The sequence below is a fragment of the Bos indicus x Bos taurus genome, chromosome 21, assembly GCF_003369695.1.
Source record: "Bos indicus x Bos taurus breed Angus x Brahman F1 hybrid chromosome 21, Bos_hybrid_MaternalHap_v2.0, whole genome shotgun sequence".
NCBI lineage: Eukaryota > Metazoa > Chordata > Mammalia > Artiodactyla > Bovidae > Bos > Bos indicus x Bos taurus.
The window spans coordinates 42,304,773-42,322,006 of NC_040096.1; the positions used below are offsets into that span (position 1 = coordinate 42,304,773).

The window sequence follows — 17,234 nt, forward strand, 5'->3', positions numbered from 1 at the left end:
TTTGTGTAGAGAATGCTATGGCACCCCACTCCATGACTCTTGCCTGGAAAATCCCATGGACAGAGGAGCCTTGTAGGCTGCAGACCATGGGGTCGCTAAGAGTTGGAAGCGACTGAGTGACTTCACTTTCACTTTTCACTTCCATGCATTGGAGAAGGAAATGGCAACCTGCTCCAGTGTTCTTGCCTGGAGAATCCCAGGGACGGAGGAGCCTGGTGGGCTGCCGTGTATGGGGTCGCACAGAGTCGGACACAACTGAAGCGACAGCAGCAGCAGCAGCAGAGAATGCTGACCTCTCAGGAACCATGTGGTGTCCCAGGCACCGTAATAAGTCTTTTCTGTAGATGGTTTCCCCTAAGACTCAGATAACCTCATGTTGCACTGACATATTTTGCAGAGGTGTAAACTCACTTAGGAAGATCAAACAACCCGGCCAGGTTCACACCGCCATCAAGAAGCAGAGCTGAGCTTCAGACCCAAGCTGGCTGAGCAAAACCCTGAACTTTCCAACCACTGCCTGCTACGTCCTGACTCTCTTGTTTCTTTGTACATTTCTCTAGCCAGGAGATTTTCTCCACCTGACCATTTATTTTCCATAATTCTTGCTCTTGTAACAGATAATTTTCAAGGTCCTTTTGAGTATTGAAATTCCATGACTGATTAAATTTTATAATTTATGCAGTTTGATTCACTTGCACTAACGCCTGAGTTCATTTATTGCATTAATTCCTTTGCTGAAGGTTCCAACAGCTTTTCGGTTTACTTACGGATCTCCTGATGCTGTAGATCTCATGCTGCTTTTCCCAGAATAACATTTAAACCCTGAATTTTAAAAATGTAAGGTTTAAAAGCATATCTGAAAGGATTTTATCATGCACGTAACATATCAATTTTCCACATGGACCAAAATAGTCATTTTAAGCCCTGCTCTCTCGGTTGTCTTTCCCTAGTCTCACAGATGCAGTGCTAATTGCTTGCAGCTTTGGGCTCTCTTTAACATGAGGTAACAATTTGAACGTCTTGGGCTTGAGTGCTGCATTTGTTAGAACATGCCCGGCCTGGAATTGGCCTTGGCTCCTCAGGATGCTGAATCTGCAGAGATCAACTTCCCTGAACGCTGAGAAGCTTCCTGGAGAACCTTCTGTTGTGCTCCTCTTGGACAGCCCGTGGTGTCACTGGTTCTGTAACCAGTGCCTCTCTTATTTGGACCTGGCACCACTGGGTGATGGCCCTTTTGACCAGCTTGGGATCTGAGTCCTTCTAGTGAAGCTGTGCTGGTAGAAGGATGCTTCTGGAAGGGGGCATTTATTAATAGACCTACTGGCTTGATTTGCTCCAGTGTCTGAGTGGCTCTTTGTAGGCAAAGGCACACCCCACTTGAGACCCATCTAAAATATATTCTGACTGGATCAGGAAGGCAAGGAAGATGCAAAAGAAAGGAAGTGACAGGATTCTGTAATCACATCTGTAATTAGGGGGCTTTGGGTCATAACTGGGGCATAATTTGGGAGAATTTTTCTATGTTGTCTTGCTTGCATCTTATCTCTAGTTCCGGTCATTGGAATCAGAGAAGCCCGGGTTCCAACAAGTTCTTCTATTGATGGCTGTGCAATAATGAGGACATCATTTGACTCCCAAACCTCAGTTTTCTCATCTGTTAATTGGGATGAGGGTCCCTCCCTCATGGGTGTGAGGTGAGGATAACAGGTGATGATGCTGCTGAAGCCCCAGGCACCCTGTGCTTGACTCTGCAGCCAGTGCACGGGCAGGAGCCACATGACACTGTTCTTACTCCCCTGCTTGCCCTGCTCTACACAGGACACATGCTAGAAAAATAAGGTTTATGCCAACTAGCATTTTAGGAGCACTTGTAGGTCGTCCCTGATGACTCAGATGGTAAAGAATCTGCCTGCAGTGCAGGAGACTCGGGTTCAATCCCTGGGTCAGGAAGATCCCCTGGAGAAGCGAATGGCTACCCACTCCAGTATTCCTATCTGGAGAATCCATGGACAGAAGAGCTATAGGGCTACATCCATGGGGTCCCAAAGAGTCAGACTTGACTAAGCGACTTTCACTTTACCACAGGTATGTGCTATGCAGTGCACATGTGTTTGATAAGGTTTCATATTTTCAATATACTTGAGTAATTGCTACCTCAGAGCAGGCTGCTTTCAGTTCGGTTCAATTCAGTCACTCAGTCGTGTCCAACTCTTTGCAACCCCAAGGACTGCAGCATGCCAGGCTTCCCTGTCCATCACCAGCTCCCGGAGCTTGCTCAAACTCGTGTCCATTGAGTCAGTGATGCCATCGAACCATCTCATCCTTGTACCCTTCTCCTCCCGCCTTCAATCTTTCCCAGCATCAGGGTCTTTTCCAATGAGTCAGTTCTTCGCATCAGGTGGCCAAAGTGTTGGAGCTTCAGCATCAGTCCTTCCAATGGGTATTCAGGATTGATTTCCTTTAGGATTGACTGGTTTGTTCTCTTTGCAGTCCAAGAGACTCTTTAAGAGTCTTCTCTAACACCACAGCTCAAAAGCATCAATTCTTCAGCACTCAGCTTTCTTTATGATCCAGCTCTCACATCCATACATGACTACTGGAAAAACCGTAGCTGACTAGATGGACCTTTGTCAACAAAATAATGTCTCTGCTTTTTAATATGCTGTCTAGGTTTCTCATAGCTTTTCTTCCAAGGAACAAGCATCTTTTAATTTCATGGCTGTAGTCACCATCTGTAATAATTTTGGAGCCCAAGAAAATTAAGTCTGTCACTGTTTCCATTGTTTCCCCATCTATTTGCCATGAAGTGATGGGACCAGATGCCATGATCTTTGTTTTTTGAATGTTGAGTTTTAAGCCAACTTTTCCACTCTCCTCTTTCACTTTCATCAAGAGGCTCTTAGTTCCTCTTCACTTTCTGCCATAAGGGTGGTGTCATCTGCATATCTGAAGTTATTGATATTTTTCCTGGCAATCTTGATTCCAGCTTGTGCTTCATCCAGTCTGGTATTTTGCATGATGTACTCTGAATGTAAGTTAAATAAGCAGGGTAACAGTATACAGCCTTGACATGCTCCTTTCCCAATTTGGAACCAGTCTGTTGTTCCACGTCTGATTCTAACTGTTGCTTCTTGACCTGCATACAGATTTCTCAGGAGGCAGGTCAGGTGGTCTTAGATTCTCATCTCTTAAAGAATTTTCCATAGTTTGTTGTGATCTACATAGGCTGCTTTAGAAAGACAATAATAACTTTATGAATTAACTTACGCTTTTTACATATTTTTACCAAATTAGACCTCCACCCACCACACCTTACAGCTCCCTAGAGGAACAAAAGCAATGAGCAAAAACAGTGCTTGCCTCCTGGAGACTCACAGTCCCTTCTTCTGGAGTTTTCTTCTAAAGAACACCCCACTGAATGCAGCCGTCAGGGGCTTACTGCTCTTTCCTTGTGGTGAGGAGAAGTAGGCCCGGGTCCTAGGCTGGCTGAGACTTGAACAAGAATGTTGAAGAGTCAAGACATGTCTGTTCTGGGACTTCCCTGGTGGTCCAGTGGCTAAGATGCTGTGCCTCTGCAGGGGACATGGGTTCCATCCCAGGTTGGGGAACCAAGATCCCACATGGTGCATGAGATGGCAAATTTTTAAAAAGAGACATGTCTATGTTGGAGGCTTAGCAGAGGGCAAGGGACTGTACTGCAGAGAGCTGGCTGAGGCCACCTGACCAAGGATGGTCCTTGCCCTCCCCACAGACCCACGTGAAGCATTAGAACTATAACCGGCACAAAGTGATATTTATTAACCACCATTATTATCACCAGTATTATTACTACAGCACTTGTTGGGAGACTCTCTGGGATTGGGCTTTGGTTGTCTTTCCAAAATGATCTTCTGTCATAACAGAATCTAGGGGTGGATTTTGAAACCAATAATTCCACAGTGAAGGAACAATTTGACAACCTTGGGATTGATTGTACAAATCATCTGAGGCCCTCTTCCTTATTCTCTCTGAATAGCCAGGACAAGCTGAGCCCTGGCTAGGTTATCCCAATTTATCTGTACTATTGCTGTCTCCCGAGCCAGCAGGAAGTGATGATTACCTCACTGTGTATTCACCCCATGGGCTGGTGGAAATGGGATGCAGACTGCTAAGTCCACACTGTCGTGCATTTAGGCCTCAGAAATCTGATTCCAAGAATGTATATCTTGCATCACAATCTGGATTTCCAGAGGAAAGTTTTGGACAAAATAACCCAGACCCAGGTCTGGGTAATTTAAAGCCTGGTGAAATGGGGCAGAAAGAGCCCAGAATATACAGGTCTGAATCTTGGCTGGAGAGATGTGGAAGATTTGAGGCGCCAGACGATTGGCTTCTCTCCAAATGTTTACCACCCTGGTGCCATGAGGTAGTGGATGGGCCACGTGCTCATTCTCCTCCCTTCTCTCTCTGCCTTTCTTTCCCCTTCTCCTCGGATTTTCCATAGTCTGGAGAAATTCAGGAACCTGCTGACCAAGAGGGAGAGTGATGAGAAAAATGAAATGACAGATTCAGACCAACCCTGCCCTGGCTGAGGACACCATGAAGTGTGAGTGCTGGCCCTGGACTTGGAACCCCAGCTCTCACTCACATCTGCCTGGGCGTGACCTTTGTCCCTGGAAGACTTGGTTCTCTGGAGAGAGGATGACATGAGGCCTGGGGCCACATCTCCAGGAAATAGGAAGGTGGTGGCGGCTGCTGATGCAGAGAGTCCAGGAGAGCAAGGGCTGCTGTTTCTTCCTGCCCGGTGCCTCCCCGCCCCCGCCCCGCTCCACCCTGTGGCACCCAGGCTGCCTGTACTGCTCGAATGCCACAGACCTTGCTGGGGGCCTCCAAAGAGACCTCAGAGGCTTGCAGCTGGCAAGGCCTTTAGTTGGCATGTCTCTGAGTTCACCTCCCAAAGAAGAAAGCATATGCTGCTGCAGCCAGTGACACTCCTCACTGATGTGCCTGCTGCCCAGGCAGTAACTGTTCAGTCTGGCATTGCTTTCTCTTCTTCCTAAAGCCTAATATCACAAGGAGTCCTGAGCCCTGAACCCAGTCCAGCCTCTGGGACAGAAGAAGCTGTGCTTTTATAAACCCACACTACTGCAGGTTCTATACAGGCAAGTGGTTCTCCAATTCCTCCCCTTCCCCAGCAACTATGTATCAAGCCAGAGGACTCATCTCACTGGTAAAAGGTGTTTTGCAACGGTCACTGCTCCACTTTGGGCTGCCAGCAGTCTGTGGATGGGGGGGCACCAGAGGCCAAGAAGGTGGCGAGCTGCAGACATGGACACTGATCACATGTGTGTGTTAATCACTCAGTTGTGTCCGACTCTTAGCGATCCCGTGGACTGTAGCTCACCAGGCTCCCCTGTCCATGGAATTCTCCAGGTAAGAATACTGAAGTGGATTGCCACTCCCTTTTCCAGGGGATCTTTCCTTAGCCGGGGACTGAACTCAGGTCTCCCACATTGCAGGCAGATTCTTTACCATCTGAGCCACCAGGGAAGAGGGGGATGGGAAAGTGCTGGCTGGCACTGCCTGGGCACACCCTCAGAACCCTGATTTCTCTCCTGTGTCCCCCAACCCACCTCAGCAGTCTGGTGCCAGGCTCTCCGTTGCTGGCTGACCCCCATCACCCAGCTGCCCCTGGCCGCATTTATAAAGGGCGTCTCTCCAGGAGTCCCCTCAGAAAGGGGGTGCATAGCAAAGGGAGGCCTTTCATCCAGAATTCTCACACTCACCAAAGGCTTCAAATTTGGATTTTAAAAGTTTTATCTTCAAAGATATGCTAATAGGGCTAAAAGAAGGAAACGATCATCGGCTTTAAATTTCTGCCAGACTTTGGTACCATGCCCGTAAATTTCAAAAATAAATCCTTCTATTATATTGTGAATAGATGATCACACTGTTTTGTGTTTTAAATTTTACATGTGGCACAAGCCTTCATTTATTAAATTTTTAAAATATGTCACAATTTTTGAAACCCTATTTGGACATGCCTTTGTTTTCACATCACATCTACTTCTGCTTTATTGACTACGCCAAAGCCTTTGACTATGTGGATCACAACAAACTGGAAAATTCTTCAAGGGATGGGAATACAAGACCACCTTACCTGCCTCCTGAGAAATCTGTATACAGGTCAAGAAGCCACAGTTAGAACTGGACATGGAACAACAGACTGGTTCCAAATTGGGAAAGGAGTATGTCAAGGCTGTATATTGTCACTCTGCTTATTTAACTTATATGCAGAGTACATCATGAGAAATGCTGGGCTGGATGAAGCACAAGCTGGAATGAAGATTGCCAGGAGAGATATCAATAATCTCAGATATGTAGATGACACCACCCTTATGGAAGAAAGTGGAGAGGAACTAGACTAAAGAGTTATGAAGACTCTTTAGAGCCTCTTGATGAGAGTGAAGGAGGAGAAAAAGCTGGCTTAAAACTCAACATTCCAAAAACAAAGATCATAGTATCTGGTTCTATCACTTCTTAGCAAATAGATGGGGAAACATTGAAAACAGTGATAGACTTCATTTTCTTGGGCCCCAAAATCACTATAGGTGGTGACTGCAGCCATGATAAAAGACACATGTTCCTTGGAAGAAAAGCTATGAGAAACGTAGACAGCATATTAAAAAGCAGAGGCATTACTTTGCCAACAAAGGTCCATTTAGTCAAAGCTATGGTTTTTCCAGTAGTCATGTTTGGATATGAGAGTTGGACCAAAAAGAAAGCCGAGTGTCAAAGAATTGATGCTTTGGAACTGTGGTTTTGGAGAAGACTCTTGAGAGTCCCTTGGGCTGCAAGGAGATCCAATCAGTCCATCCTAAAGGAAATCAGTCCTGAATAGTCATTGGAAGGACTGATGCTGAAACTAAAACTCCAATACTTTGGCTACCTGATGTAAAGAAGTGACTCATTTGAAAAGACCCTGATTCTGGGAAAGATTGAAGGTGGGAGGAGAAGGGGACGACAGAGGCTGAGATGGTTGGATGGTGTCACTGACTCGGTGAACATGAGTTTGAGCAAGCTTCGGGAATTGGTGATGGACATGGAAGCCTGGTGTGCTGTAGTCCATGGGGTTGCAAAGAGTAAGACACAACTGAGCGACTGAACTGAACTGAACTTGTTTCCACATGCCCAGAGCCTCAGAGGATGAAAGTGTCCCAGGCCTCTCTTGACCATCAGCTGCTTTCCTCTTGGTGGACAGTAGGAAAAGCTGTTCCCTTTCCACATTGCTGTTTCAACCTTAGAAAATCTAAGGTGTATCTCCCCGTTTCGTTACAGCACTGACCTATGATGGAAGAGGCCTTCAAGGTTTAGGGATGTACAGTTCTGGATAGTGCCTGATCCCTTGCGTTTCTAACAAGTTCCCAGGTGAAGTGATGTAGGTGGTTCAAGGGCCACATTTTGAAAACCACTGTCCCATGGACAGAGGAGCCTGGTAGGCTGCAGTCCATGGGGTCGCTAAGAGTCGGACACGACTGAGTGACTTCACTTTTCACTTTCATGCATTGGAGGAGGAAATGGCAACCCACTCCAGTGTTCTTGCCTGGAGAATCCCAGGGACGGGGGAGCGTGGTGGGCTGCCGTGTATGGGGTCGCACAGAGTCGGACACGACTGAAGTGACTTAGCAGTAGCAGCAGCAGTCCCAGGGAGATGGGCTGGGAGGGAAATGTGAGTGAATACTCAAAGATCTAGTTCTTTCTTTTTATAATTTTTTAATTGGAGGAAAATTACAATGTTGCATTGATTTCTGCCTTACAACAACGCGAATCAGCGCTAATTATACATATATCTCCTCCCTTTTGAGCTTCCCTCCCCTCTCCCCATCTGACCCCTCTAGGTCATCACAGAGCACCAGGCTGGGCTCCTGTGTTATATAGCAACTTGTTCCCTAATAGCTCATTTAGTAAAGAATCCACCTGCAATGCAGGAGACCCCGGTTTGATTCCTGGGTCGAGAAGACTGCCTGGAGAAGGGATAGGCTACCCACTCCAGTATTCTTGAGCTTCCTTTGTGACTTGGCTGGTAAAGAATCGGAGACCTGGGTTCAATCCCTGGGTTGGGAAGATCCCCTGGAGAAGAGAAAGGCTACCCACTCCAGTATTCTGGCCTAGAGAATTCCATGGACTGTATAGTTCATAGGGTCGCAGAGAGTCAGACATGACTGAGCAAGTTTCACTTTCTTACCAGCTATCTGTTTTACATGATAGTGTATATATGTCGATACTACTTTCTCCATTTGTCTAGTTCTTTCTTATTCTCAAACTTTGCTGTTGGCTTCAGAGGCGGGGAACCCTAAGCACCATAACTGCCGCTGCACAGAAAACCCAGGTGGGGTTGATCTGAGTCCGGAAAGCCAGAGTCTCAGGCATGGACCTACAGCAGAGGAGCTAGAGGTCTGATCAGCTGTGTCCAATGAGAATATAATGCAAGCAACAAATGCAAATCATATATATTATTTCATGTTTTCTATATATATTAAAAATTAAAGCTTAATTTTAACCATATATATATATTTAACCTAATTATCCAAAATGTTATCTTTTTGATATGTCATTGACATAATTATTAATGAGACGTTTTACATACTTTTTTTCACACCAAGTCTTGGGACCTGTTCTGTGTTTTCCGGGAGCACGTGTGGAGAATGCACGTCTACATTCACCACGTACTGGGGTCACCTGCCTCTGAAGAAGAAGGCCTAGGGCACGGAGGTCAGCAGGCAGGTCCCTCCTTCCTGTCCTTCCTAGAGCCTCTAGAATCTGTTCTCCACATCTGAGAATCTTTCCTGTGTTCCTCGTCATCGCTGCTTCTGGAGAGCACGAGCAGGCGAGTGGGCCAGATCAACTCTGCAGGGCTCCTTTCCTCGCGTCTATGTGTCTGAAGTCAGAATCCAAGAGAATCACGCCTCCCCGCCACTTTCCAGACTGAACCATTGACACATATGAGCAGAGCCCCTGGGTGTTGATGGGGAGAAGATGAAGCTTTGGTTGGGGAGAAATGGATATCTGAAATCGATTGAGACAGAGAGCAAAGGAAGAGCTGTGGTTGGCCTGAACAGTCTTGAGTGTTGTTCAAATGTTGCCAGCGGGTGTGAGCTGACACTTCTAGGAATTCCACTGGCCGAGGATCCCAGAGCACAGTGGGTATTTTTTGTTTTGTTTTGTTTACAACATTGAGTCCACAGCCATTGTGCTCTGCCCATGGCATGGTGCCTTTTCTCCAGTTGCAGTCATGAAACAGGCAGGTATTGAGTGCCCACTGCATGTGCCAGTATACGGGGGAGGCAGTTGATTATAATTATTTGGATCACGTGTTTTAGAGCCAGTCAGGCCTGAGGGCATATCTCCACTTTTGCAGTGTGATCTTAGGAAGTGTTTTAATCTCTAAGCCATGGTTTCTTTGTTTGCAAAATGGGGATAATAACACCTATACCACAGAAGTCCCGTGAGAATGAAGTGAGGTGATATATGTCACTTCTGACCTCAGAGCCTGGCTCACAGGCATTCAGTGAACGGCAGAAGCTGGGACTGAATGAGGTGAGCGAGGTGTACCGTGTGGAGCTCTCACCACCATCACCACTGTTGCTCTTAAGTTATTATTGCCATAGTAGGTGCCCTGGGAATTACCAAGCTGCATGAGGCATGATCCTTCCTCTCCAGGAGCAGGGGGTCCCTGAGGGGAGAGAAGATGTACACACAAGTGAGCCAGGGATGAGCTAGGTGTGATGATTGGGAGAGGAAGGAGAGATTGCTTCCATCCAGGAATTCAGAGACTGTGTACATGAGGAATGGATGAGAGGGCTGCTGGCAGAGATTGAGGAGAAGGACAGTTTCTGGAGAGAAAGGCTCGATCAAGGCCACAGAGGTGAAGAACTGTGCTCAGGGAGAATTGAATGGCTGTGATCCTGGCACATGGAGACAGCTCAATGAGACTGGTCAGAGGCTGGTTGCAACCCATTTGTACAGGTCTTACATGCCAAGCAATGGCGTCCAGACTGTGTTTGGTAAAAAATAGAAAACCATAGACAGCATCCCAGGAGGGAATGACAAGAGTAATGATAAATACTTTTTTTTCCTTTTGAAACAGGGAAGTTTTGAGAGTCAGAATTTACTGACATTGCCTGGTCAAAACTGAACACGAATCTTCATGCCTTGAGATGCAGGTAACTTGTAAATCATGTCATCTGTTACCACCCATTTGCAGTCCTACTGCCCCAAAGGAACCCTGTTAGCAGTGGGGTAGGCAACCTTCCAGACTTTCCTCTGTACAAAGACAACACACAGAGAGGAAAAGGCTTTAACCAAAATTGGAGCATACCAAACTCACTGTTCTGTCATTTACCTTTTTATTGTAACTGACTCCCCAGTCCCCCTCCTCCAGCCTTTAGTAACCACCACTCTACTTCCTATTTTTATGACCTTAACTAATTCAGGAACCTAGTATAGATGGGGATCATTAGGTATCTGTCCTTTTGTGATTGGTTTATCTCATTTAGCATAATGTCTTCTAGGTTTAACTATGTTATAGAATGTCAGAATTTCCTTCCTTTTTAAGGCTGAATAATATCTCGTTCTTATATATATTACTTTTTTTTTTTGGCCCATCATCCCCTGATGAACACTTGCTTTCATCGTTTGACTCTTGTCTGTTATGTACTTTAAACTTATATTGTGGGCATGTTTCCATGTGAGTTCCTATAGAACCAGCTCATTCTTCTTCATACTGCCTACTGTTCCATTGTATGGAAGTGACCAATTGAGAATCCCACAACCAGCTAGTGGTATGATGAGGATTTGAACCCAGTTCTTTCTGGCTCCAAAGGCTGAGTGCTTTTCTGTGCTCCAGGAGATGTGAGGGATGTGTACATTTTGAGCCACTATGTGGCCAGAATGGTGTTAGGCACATATAAAATAATGGGATACAACTTGACTGGGTTCTGAAAGGATTTTGAAAAATTAAGTGATGGGAGTGTGTTGAGGCCAGATCTAGTCCTGATTTAGGAAACTTCCCACGACCTAGTGATGGCCAGTGACACTCAGATTGATTTTTCCATTGCTGAAAGGAAGTAGAAGTGATCAGAGAACATAAATAACCTAGTAAAGCCAGGCAAGACTGTGTCTTCCCATGACACAGTTATGGCCAATTCTTGGTCAACACTGACCTGTGCCCCTCTCAGTATGGCTCTGCTGCTGCTGCTAAGTTACTTCAGTCGTGTCCGACTCTGTGTGACCCCATAGACGGCAGCCCACCAGGCTCCCCCGTCCCTGGGATTCTCCAGGCAAGAACACTGGAGTCGGTTGCCATTTCCTTCTCCAATGCATGAAAGTGAAAAGTGAATGTGAAGTTGCTCAGTCGTGTCCAACCCTCAGCGACCCCATGGACTGCAGCCTGCCAGGCTCCTCCATCCATGGGATTTTCCAAGCAAGAGTACTGGAGTGGGGTGCCATTGCCTTCTCCACAGTATGGCTCTAGAATAGGAATAAACAGTAGCATCTTTAGGCCTTGTCGCTCATCTGGCCCAACCCTTTGTTTTAGGCGAGGAGGGAACTGGAGCCTGAGAGAAGGCCCCATTCCCTGCCGGCACCTCGAGGGTGTGGCTGCTGGCTACTTAAGGTGTTAAGGTACTCCATATTGTTTCCCATCCCAGTTTTACTGACTCGTAGTCACTCTGTTGATGGTGGAAACTTGTGCATTATTTTTGTTCTTCATTTTTCCTGTACACATACATTCTTTCAGCCACCTGCCTGGCTTTATTAAAAGTTATTTATGGTCTCTTAATACCTCTACTTCCTTCTTTTTCTTCCAGCAATGGAAAATCAATCTGAGTGTCATTAAGAGGATATCCCCTGAAGATGGCTGGAAACGGTGGATTTGTCACCCAACTTTCTTCCCTTCACTGATCAATTGGAATTTCTTCCACGGGCCTGAGCCCCAGTGTTATCTCACTGTCTGAATCCAGGCAGGCCTTGCACTGACTTGCCAAGTTTCCATCACTTTGTCTTCCTGTCATTGGCTGATCTGATCTCTGCACTGATTAATTAGTTTCAAATCCCTTCCTATTGATCTAGTAAAATTGACTTCTTGAATTCGTGATGGGAAATTCTGAGAGTGTTTCATTTAGACTCTGAGGGGCATCTTTTTTTAATGTCCTGTCAGAGACTTCCCCTGGGATCGAGTCGTTGTCCACTGTGCAGTCTCCTGAACCACACAGAACAAATGCGGAACTGGCGGAGGTCCTCTCCCTGCTGCTGAGTCTGGGTGCTTTTACAGCAAGCACTTCTGCCTATTCATGGGGCAGGTTTCTGTATCCTCTCACCAAAGGCACCTTGGACCACTGTCTTTCTACCTCTCGAGATTCTCTGAGCTGCATCTAAGCATCACAGCTTAGCCTTTCAGGGTGGGGCCTGCTTGCCATCCACCCATGTCATCTGGGGCCAGAACAGAGCCGCTTCCCCCGCCCTAGTGGTACGCTGCTTGATTTATACATATCTTCTTTTTCTTTCTACTGGCTGTGATCCCCCCTCTCCGTGCAGGAAGGGCTGGAGTAAAAGTCCGAAAGTTGAATATTCTCTGTTCTGTCACAAAGAGAAATGAGCAGAAACACATGGCCTTAAAGGTTAGGAGAGAATTCCGTTGAGAGCCAGTCCCAACCTGGATGCAGGACTGATTCATGGCACTCAGCAAGATGCCTTTCGGGGTGTGGTCACTCACTGGCTGGAATTAAATCCTAATACCTGCTTTCCCAGTCAGCAGCCACCACGATGCAGGGAGCTTGTTTATTTAACGTGATCAGACCACTGTGTCCAGCTAATCTCCACTTGCCTATCTCCTCTAAGATAGCTTTCCCCAAAAAATGTGTAAACACATTCTTTGAATCTTCTTAGAAGTCCCTTAAAGCCCCCTGCGAGGCCTGCCCCCACTGGGCAGGCAGTGGTGAGTCACCCTGAGGTGGGAGGGTTCTTATACATCTCCGTCAGGCACGGCAAGAGCAGCAGCCCAGCCAGGAATGAGCTTCTCCCTCCCAGCAGCCTCCCTGCGAGGCAGGGCCCTGGAGAGCCGCTGTGCAAGCTGCAGCATTTGGCTCATTCATTTGTCTTCATTAACGTTGCTTATAGCGAGCCCTTTGTCACATATATGATTATGGGAGATTCAATTCTCCTGAATGTGTAAACACAGAGCTCCAGTGTGAGGCTCCAAGCAGGCAGCAGCCTGAAGAGGAGCTTTTCTGCTGTTGGGGGGATGACATATACTTTCAGCCCCTGAGGATGGGGCTGCACTGGGGGGACTGGGTCTTAAATGTTGGAGACTGGTTCTTGCTTCTCAGTCCTTCCCCCCGGGGCTGAGTCCTTGCCCACCAGTCACTTCACATGACTCCATGTCCTTGTCCGTTCCTCCCTCCCCTCAGCTCCACAGTCACCAAGTCCACTCATACTCAGCATTCCTGCCTTAACCTCGCTTAACTACATCCCTTCCTCATTCCTCCTCCAGGGCCCTGTCCTCATATAAGGCCACCATCATCTCATGGCTGGATTCTTGGACAGCCTCTTCATCATACTCCCTACCACCAATCTTGTCCCACTCTCCTCCGTTCTCACCCTGCTGCTATCTTCATCTTTCTGAAATCCCTATCAGTCTGGGCCACCCTCCTTCCTAGGAAAAGGCTGAACTGCTTCACTTGGTCTGCAAGGCTCTTCAGAACTAGGTCCCTGGAACTTCTAGGCTTTGACCCCATCAGCATGATTGTTTCCTTCCTGCATCCCCTTTTTGGGTTATACTTTGTCACAGGGTTCCAGAACAATTCTATCTTGTGCCTAATATCTTAGGACTTTTAAAAAGATGGGCTTCCCTGATAATTCAGTTGGTAAAGAATCCACCTGCAATGCAGGAGACCTCGGTTCAATTACTAGGCCGGGAAGATCTGCTGGAGAAGGGATAGGCTACCCACTCCAGTATTCTAGGACTTCCCTTATGGCTCAGCTGGTAAAGAATCCGCCTGCCATGCAGGAGACCTGGGTTTGATCCCTGGGTTGGGAAGATCCCCTGGAGAAGAGAAAGGCTACCCACTCTAGTATTCTGGCCTAGAGAAGTCCATGGACTGTATAGTCCATGGGGTGCAAAGAGTCACACACAACTGAGCGACTTTCACTTTCACTGTCCTTAAAAAGTTAAATCAATCGTTTAATTACTTAAAAAATATTTTTATTGAGGTATAATTGACATATAACATTATATTAATTTCAGATGTGTGTGCAACTCAGTTGCTCACTCATGTCCAACTCTTTGTGACCCCATGGACTGTAGTCTGCCAGGGATTATGCATGGGATTTCCCAGGCAAGAAGGGTTGCCATATCCTTCTCCAATTTCAGGTGTACAAGCTAACAAATCAATATTTGTATACACTGTGCAATAATCACCACAGTGAGTCAGTTACCATCTGTCACCATACAAAGTTGCAAAACATTTTTTCTTGTGGTGAGAACTTTGAAGATTTACTCTTAGCAAGCTTCAAACATGCAATACAATATTATTGACTATAATCACCATTCTGTGTATTACCTCACTATGAATTCCTTTTTTAGTTTCTAATTTGCTTACTCTGCTATTTCTCATATTAGCACAGAACATGGGGAGCTGGACTAAATAAAATACCCATGTCACTGTTTCCTTAGTATCATTCTCCAGGGGCTGATGTTTCTATTCTGAGCTGTTATACTCAGGCCACTTTAGGTGCAAGAAGGAGAACAATCAAGTTACCAGAGGGAAAACGTGGGTATTTATTAAAGAATATGCATGAGGGAGGCTTCTCTGGTGGCTCAGTGGTAAAGAATCTGCCTGAAGTGCAGGAGCTACAGGAGACACAAATTCAATCCGTGTTTGGAAGATTCCCTGGTGGAGGAAATGGCGACCGACTCCAGTATTCTTGCCTGGAGAGGATCCCCATGGACAGAGGAGCCTGATGGGCTGCAGCCCATGGGGTCACAACTGAATCAAGTTAGCAAGCATACACACATGCTTGAGGGACCAGAACAAAATCTGGCTCAGGTAAGGGCAGAAACAAGACAGCCACTGGGCCCAGCCAGTCTCTCTTTGTCTCTGTGACTTTCTGTCTTTCAGTCTTTCTCATTTGCTTCTCTTCTCTCCATTCTCTTAACTCCTTCTTGGCCAGCTTCTCCTCTTTGTTGTTATTTTTCAGTTGCTCAGTCATGTCAGACTCTTTGCAACCCCATGGACGGCAGCCCACCGAGCTTTCCTGTCCTTCACTATCTCCTGGAGTTTGCCCAAACTCATTCCTCTCCTTATTCATCTTATATACCACCCAGAATGGCAGCCATAGTCCAGGGCCTATGTGGGCTTCCAACTTTAGCACCCACCACTCACTACAGCTTCCTGTCACTGGAGAGAGGTTGGGCGGGTGCTGAGTCCTCGCTCTGAAACAGGCTGCAGCAGTCCTGCATCCTGGTAAGTCTTGGGTCTGGTTGCCCTTCACTCAGAACTCTTTCCCACATTCTTCCCCATAGCTTTGATCCAAGAGGGGCAGGTTACAAGGGTATCCCGTTTTCTCTGTCAGAGGCTGGGAGCAGAGGCAGCTTATCAATGGGAGGTCATATTAACTTATTACATTAACTGTATTAGTAACAAAGTACCATAAGAAAGTAACAAAGGAGGCTGTATTAGTAACCAAGTACCACAAACTAGGTGGCTTAAACAATAGAAATCTGTTGTCTCAGTGTTGGAGGCTAGAAATCTGAGATCAGGGAGTTGGTTGTGTAGATTTCCTTCTGAGGGCCATGAGGTAAGGATGTGTTCCATGCCATTCTCCTAGCTTCTGGTAGCCTCGAGCATCCCTGGCTTGTATGTGGCATTCTCCCTGTGTCTTTGCATCATCTGCCTTCTGTATGTGTCTGTCTCTGTATCTGTCTTCCCTTTTATAAGGACTCCAGTCATATTGGATTGGACCCCACTCTAATAACCTTGTCTTATTTTGATCTTTCTACAAAGACCCCATTTCCAAATAAGATCACATTCACAGGTACTGGGGATTAGGACTTCACCATCTTTTGGGGTGTGCAGTTCGATCCATGACAGAGGCTAAGGGCAGGGCTGAAGATATCTCTGCAGTTCCTCTCCTTGGCCCCCTTAGGAGCTTCATTGTGAGCCCACTTTGGCAGTCCTCCAGACATGACTAGACACTGGAGTAAAAAGAGACCATTAGGTGTAATTGAGGCCCCCACTGCAGACAGGAAAAACCTTGTAAACCTCAAATAAATACCTTCTACAGGTAAACAGTGCCCCACTGCACCCTGTCCAGGCATGTAGCCTTGTGGCTTTGTAAGACCTGTAGGGAAAGGTTATTTATAACATGGATAGGTTGGTAGCTCTGATGACAACTATTAACGTGGTCAATAATAACTACACCAGTAATGCTAATACTGCAAAAGGTCAGTTTTCATTCCAATCCCAAAGAAAGGCAATACCAAAGAGTGTTCAAACTACCACACAATTGCACTCATTTCACACGCTAGCAAAGTAATGCTCAAAATTCTCCAAGCCAGGCTTCAACAGTACGTGAACCATGAACTTCCAGATGTTCAAGCTGGATTTAGAAAAGGCAGAGGAATCAGAGATTAAAATGCCAACATCCATTGGATCATTAAAAAAGCAAGAGAGTTCCAGAAAAACATCTACTTCTGCTTTATTGACTACGCCAAAGCCTTTGACTGTGTGGATCACAATAAACTGTGGGAAATTTTGAAAGAGATGGGAATACAAGACCACCTGACCTGCCTCCTGAGAAATCTGTATGCAGGTCAAGAAGCAACAGTTAGAACTGAACATGGAACAACAGACTGGTCCCAAATTGGGAAAGGAGTACGTCAAGACTGTATATTGTCACCATGCTTATTTAACTTATATGCAGGGTACATCATGCAAAATGCCAGACTGGATGAAGCACAAGCTGGAATCAAGATTGCCAGGAGAAATAATAACCTCAGTTATGCAGATGACACCACCCTTATGGCAGAAAGTGAAGAAGAACTAAAAAGCCTCTTGATGAAAGTGAAAGAGGAGAGTGAAAAAGTTGGCTTAAAGGTCAACACTCAGAAAACTAAGATCATGGCATCTGGTCCCATCACTTCATGGCAAATAGATGGGGAAACAGTGGAAAGAGTGACAGACTTTATTTTCTTGGGC

The 17,234-nt window shown here is 46.2% G+C and overlaps 1 protein-coding gene across 3 annotated transcripts in view; it reads left to right on the top strand.

The window, feature by feature from the left end:
* The window catches only part of NUBPL (nucleotide binding protein like), a 408,788-nt gene that overhangs the window by 317,322 nt on the left and 74,232 nt on the right, over positions 1–17,234 (top strand). For 2 of the 3 annotated variants that reach the window (XM_027520975.1, XM_027520977.1), the window contains exons 11-12: positions 8,643–9,179; positions 10,127–10,202. In XM_027520975.1, the coding sequence (XP_027376776.1) occupies positions 8,643–8,816 (174 nt within the window). In that variant the 3' untranslated portion in view covers positions 8,817–9,179; positions 10,127–10,202. Of the gene's footprint in view, positions 1–8,642; positions 9,180–10,126; positions 10,203–11,846; positions 12,134–17,234 lie in introns of those variants that run through there. The other variant, XM_027520976.1, reaches the window with a different exon arrangement.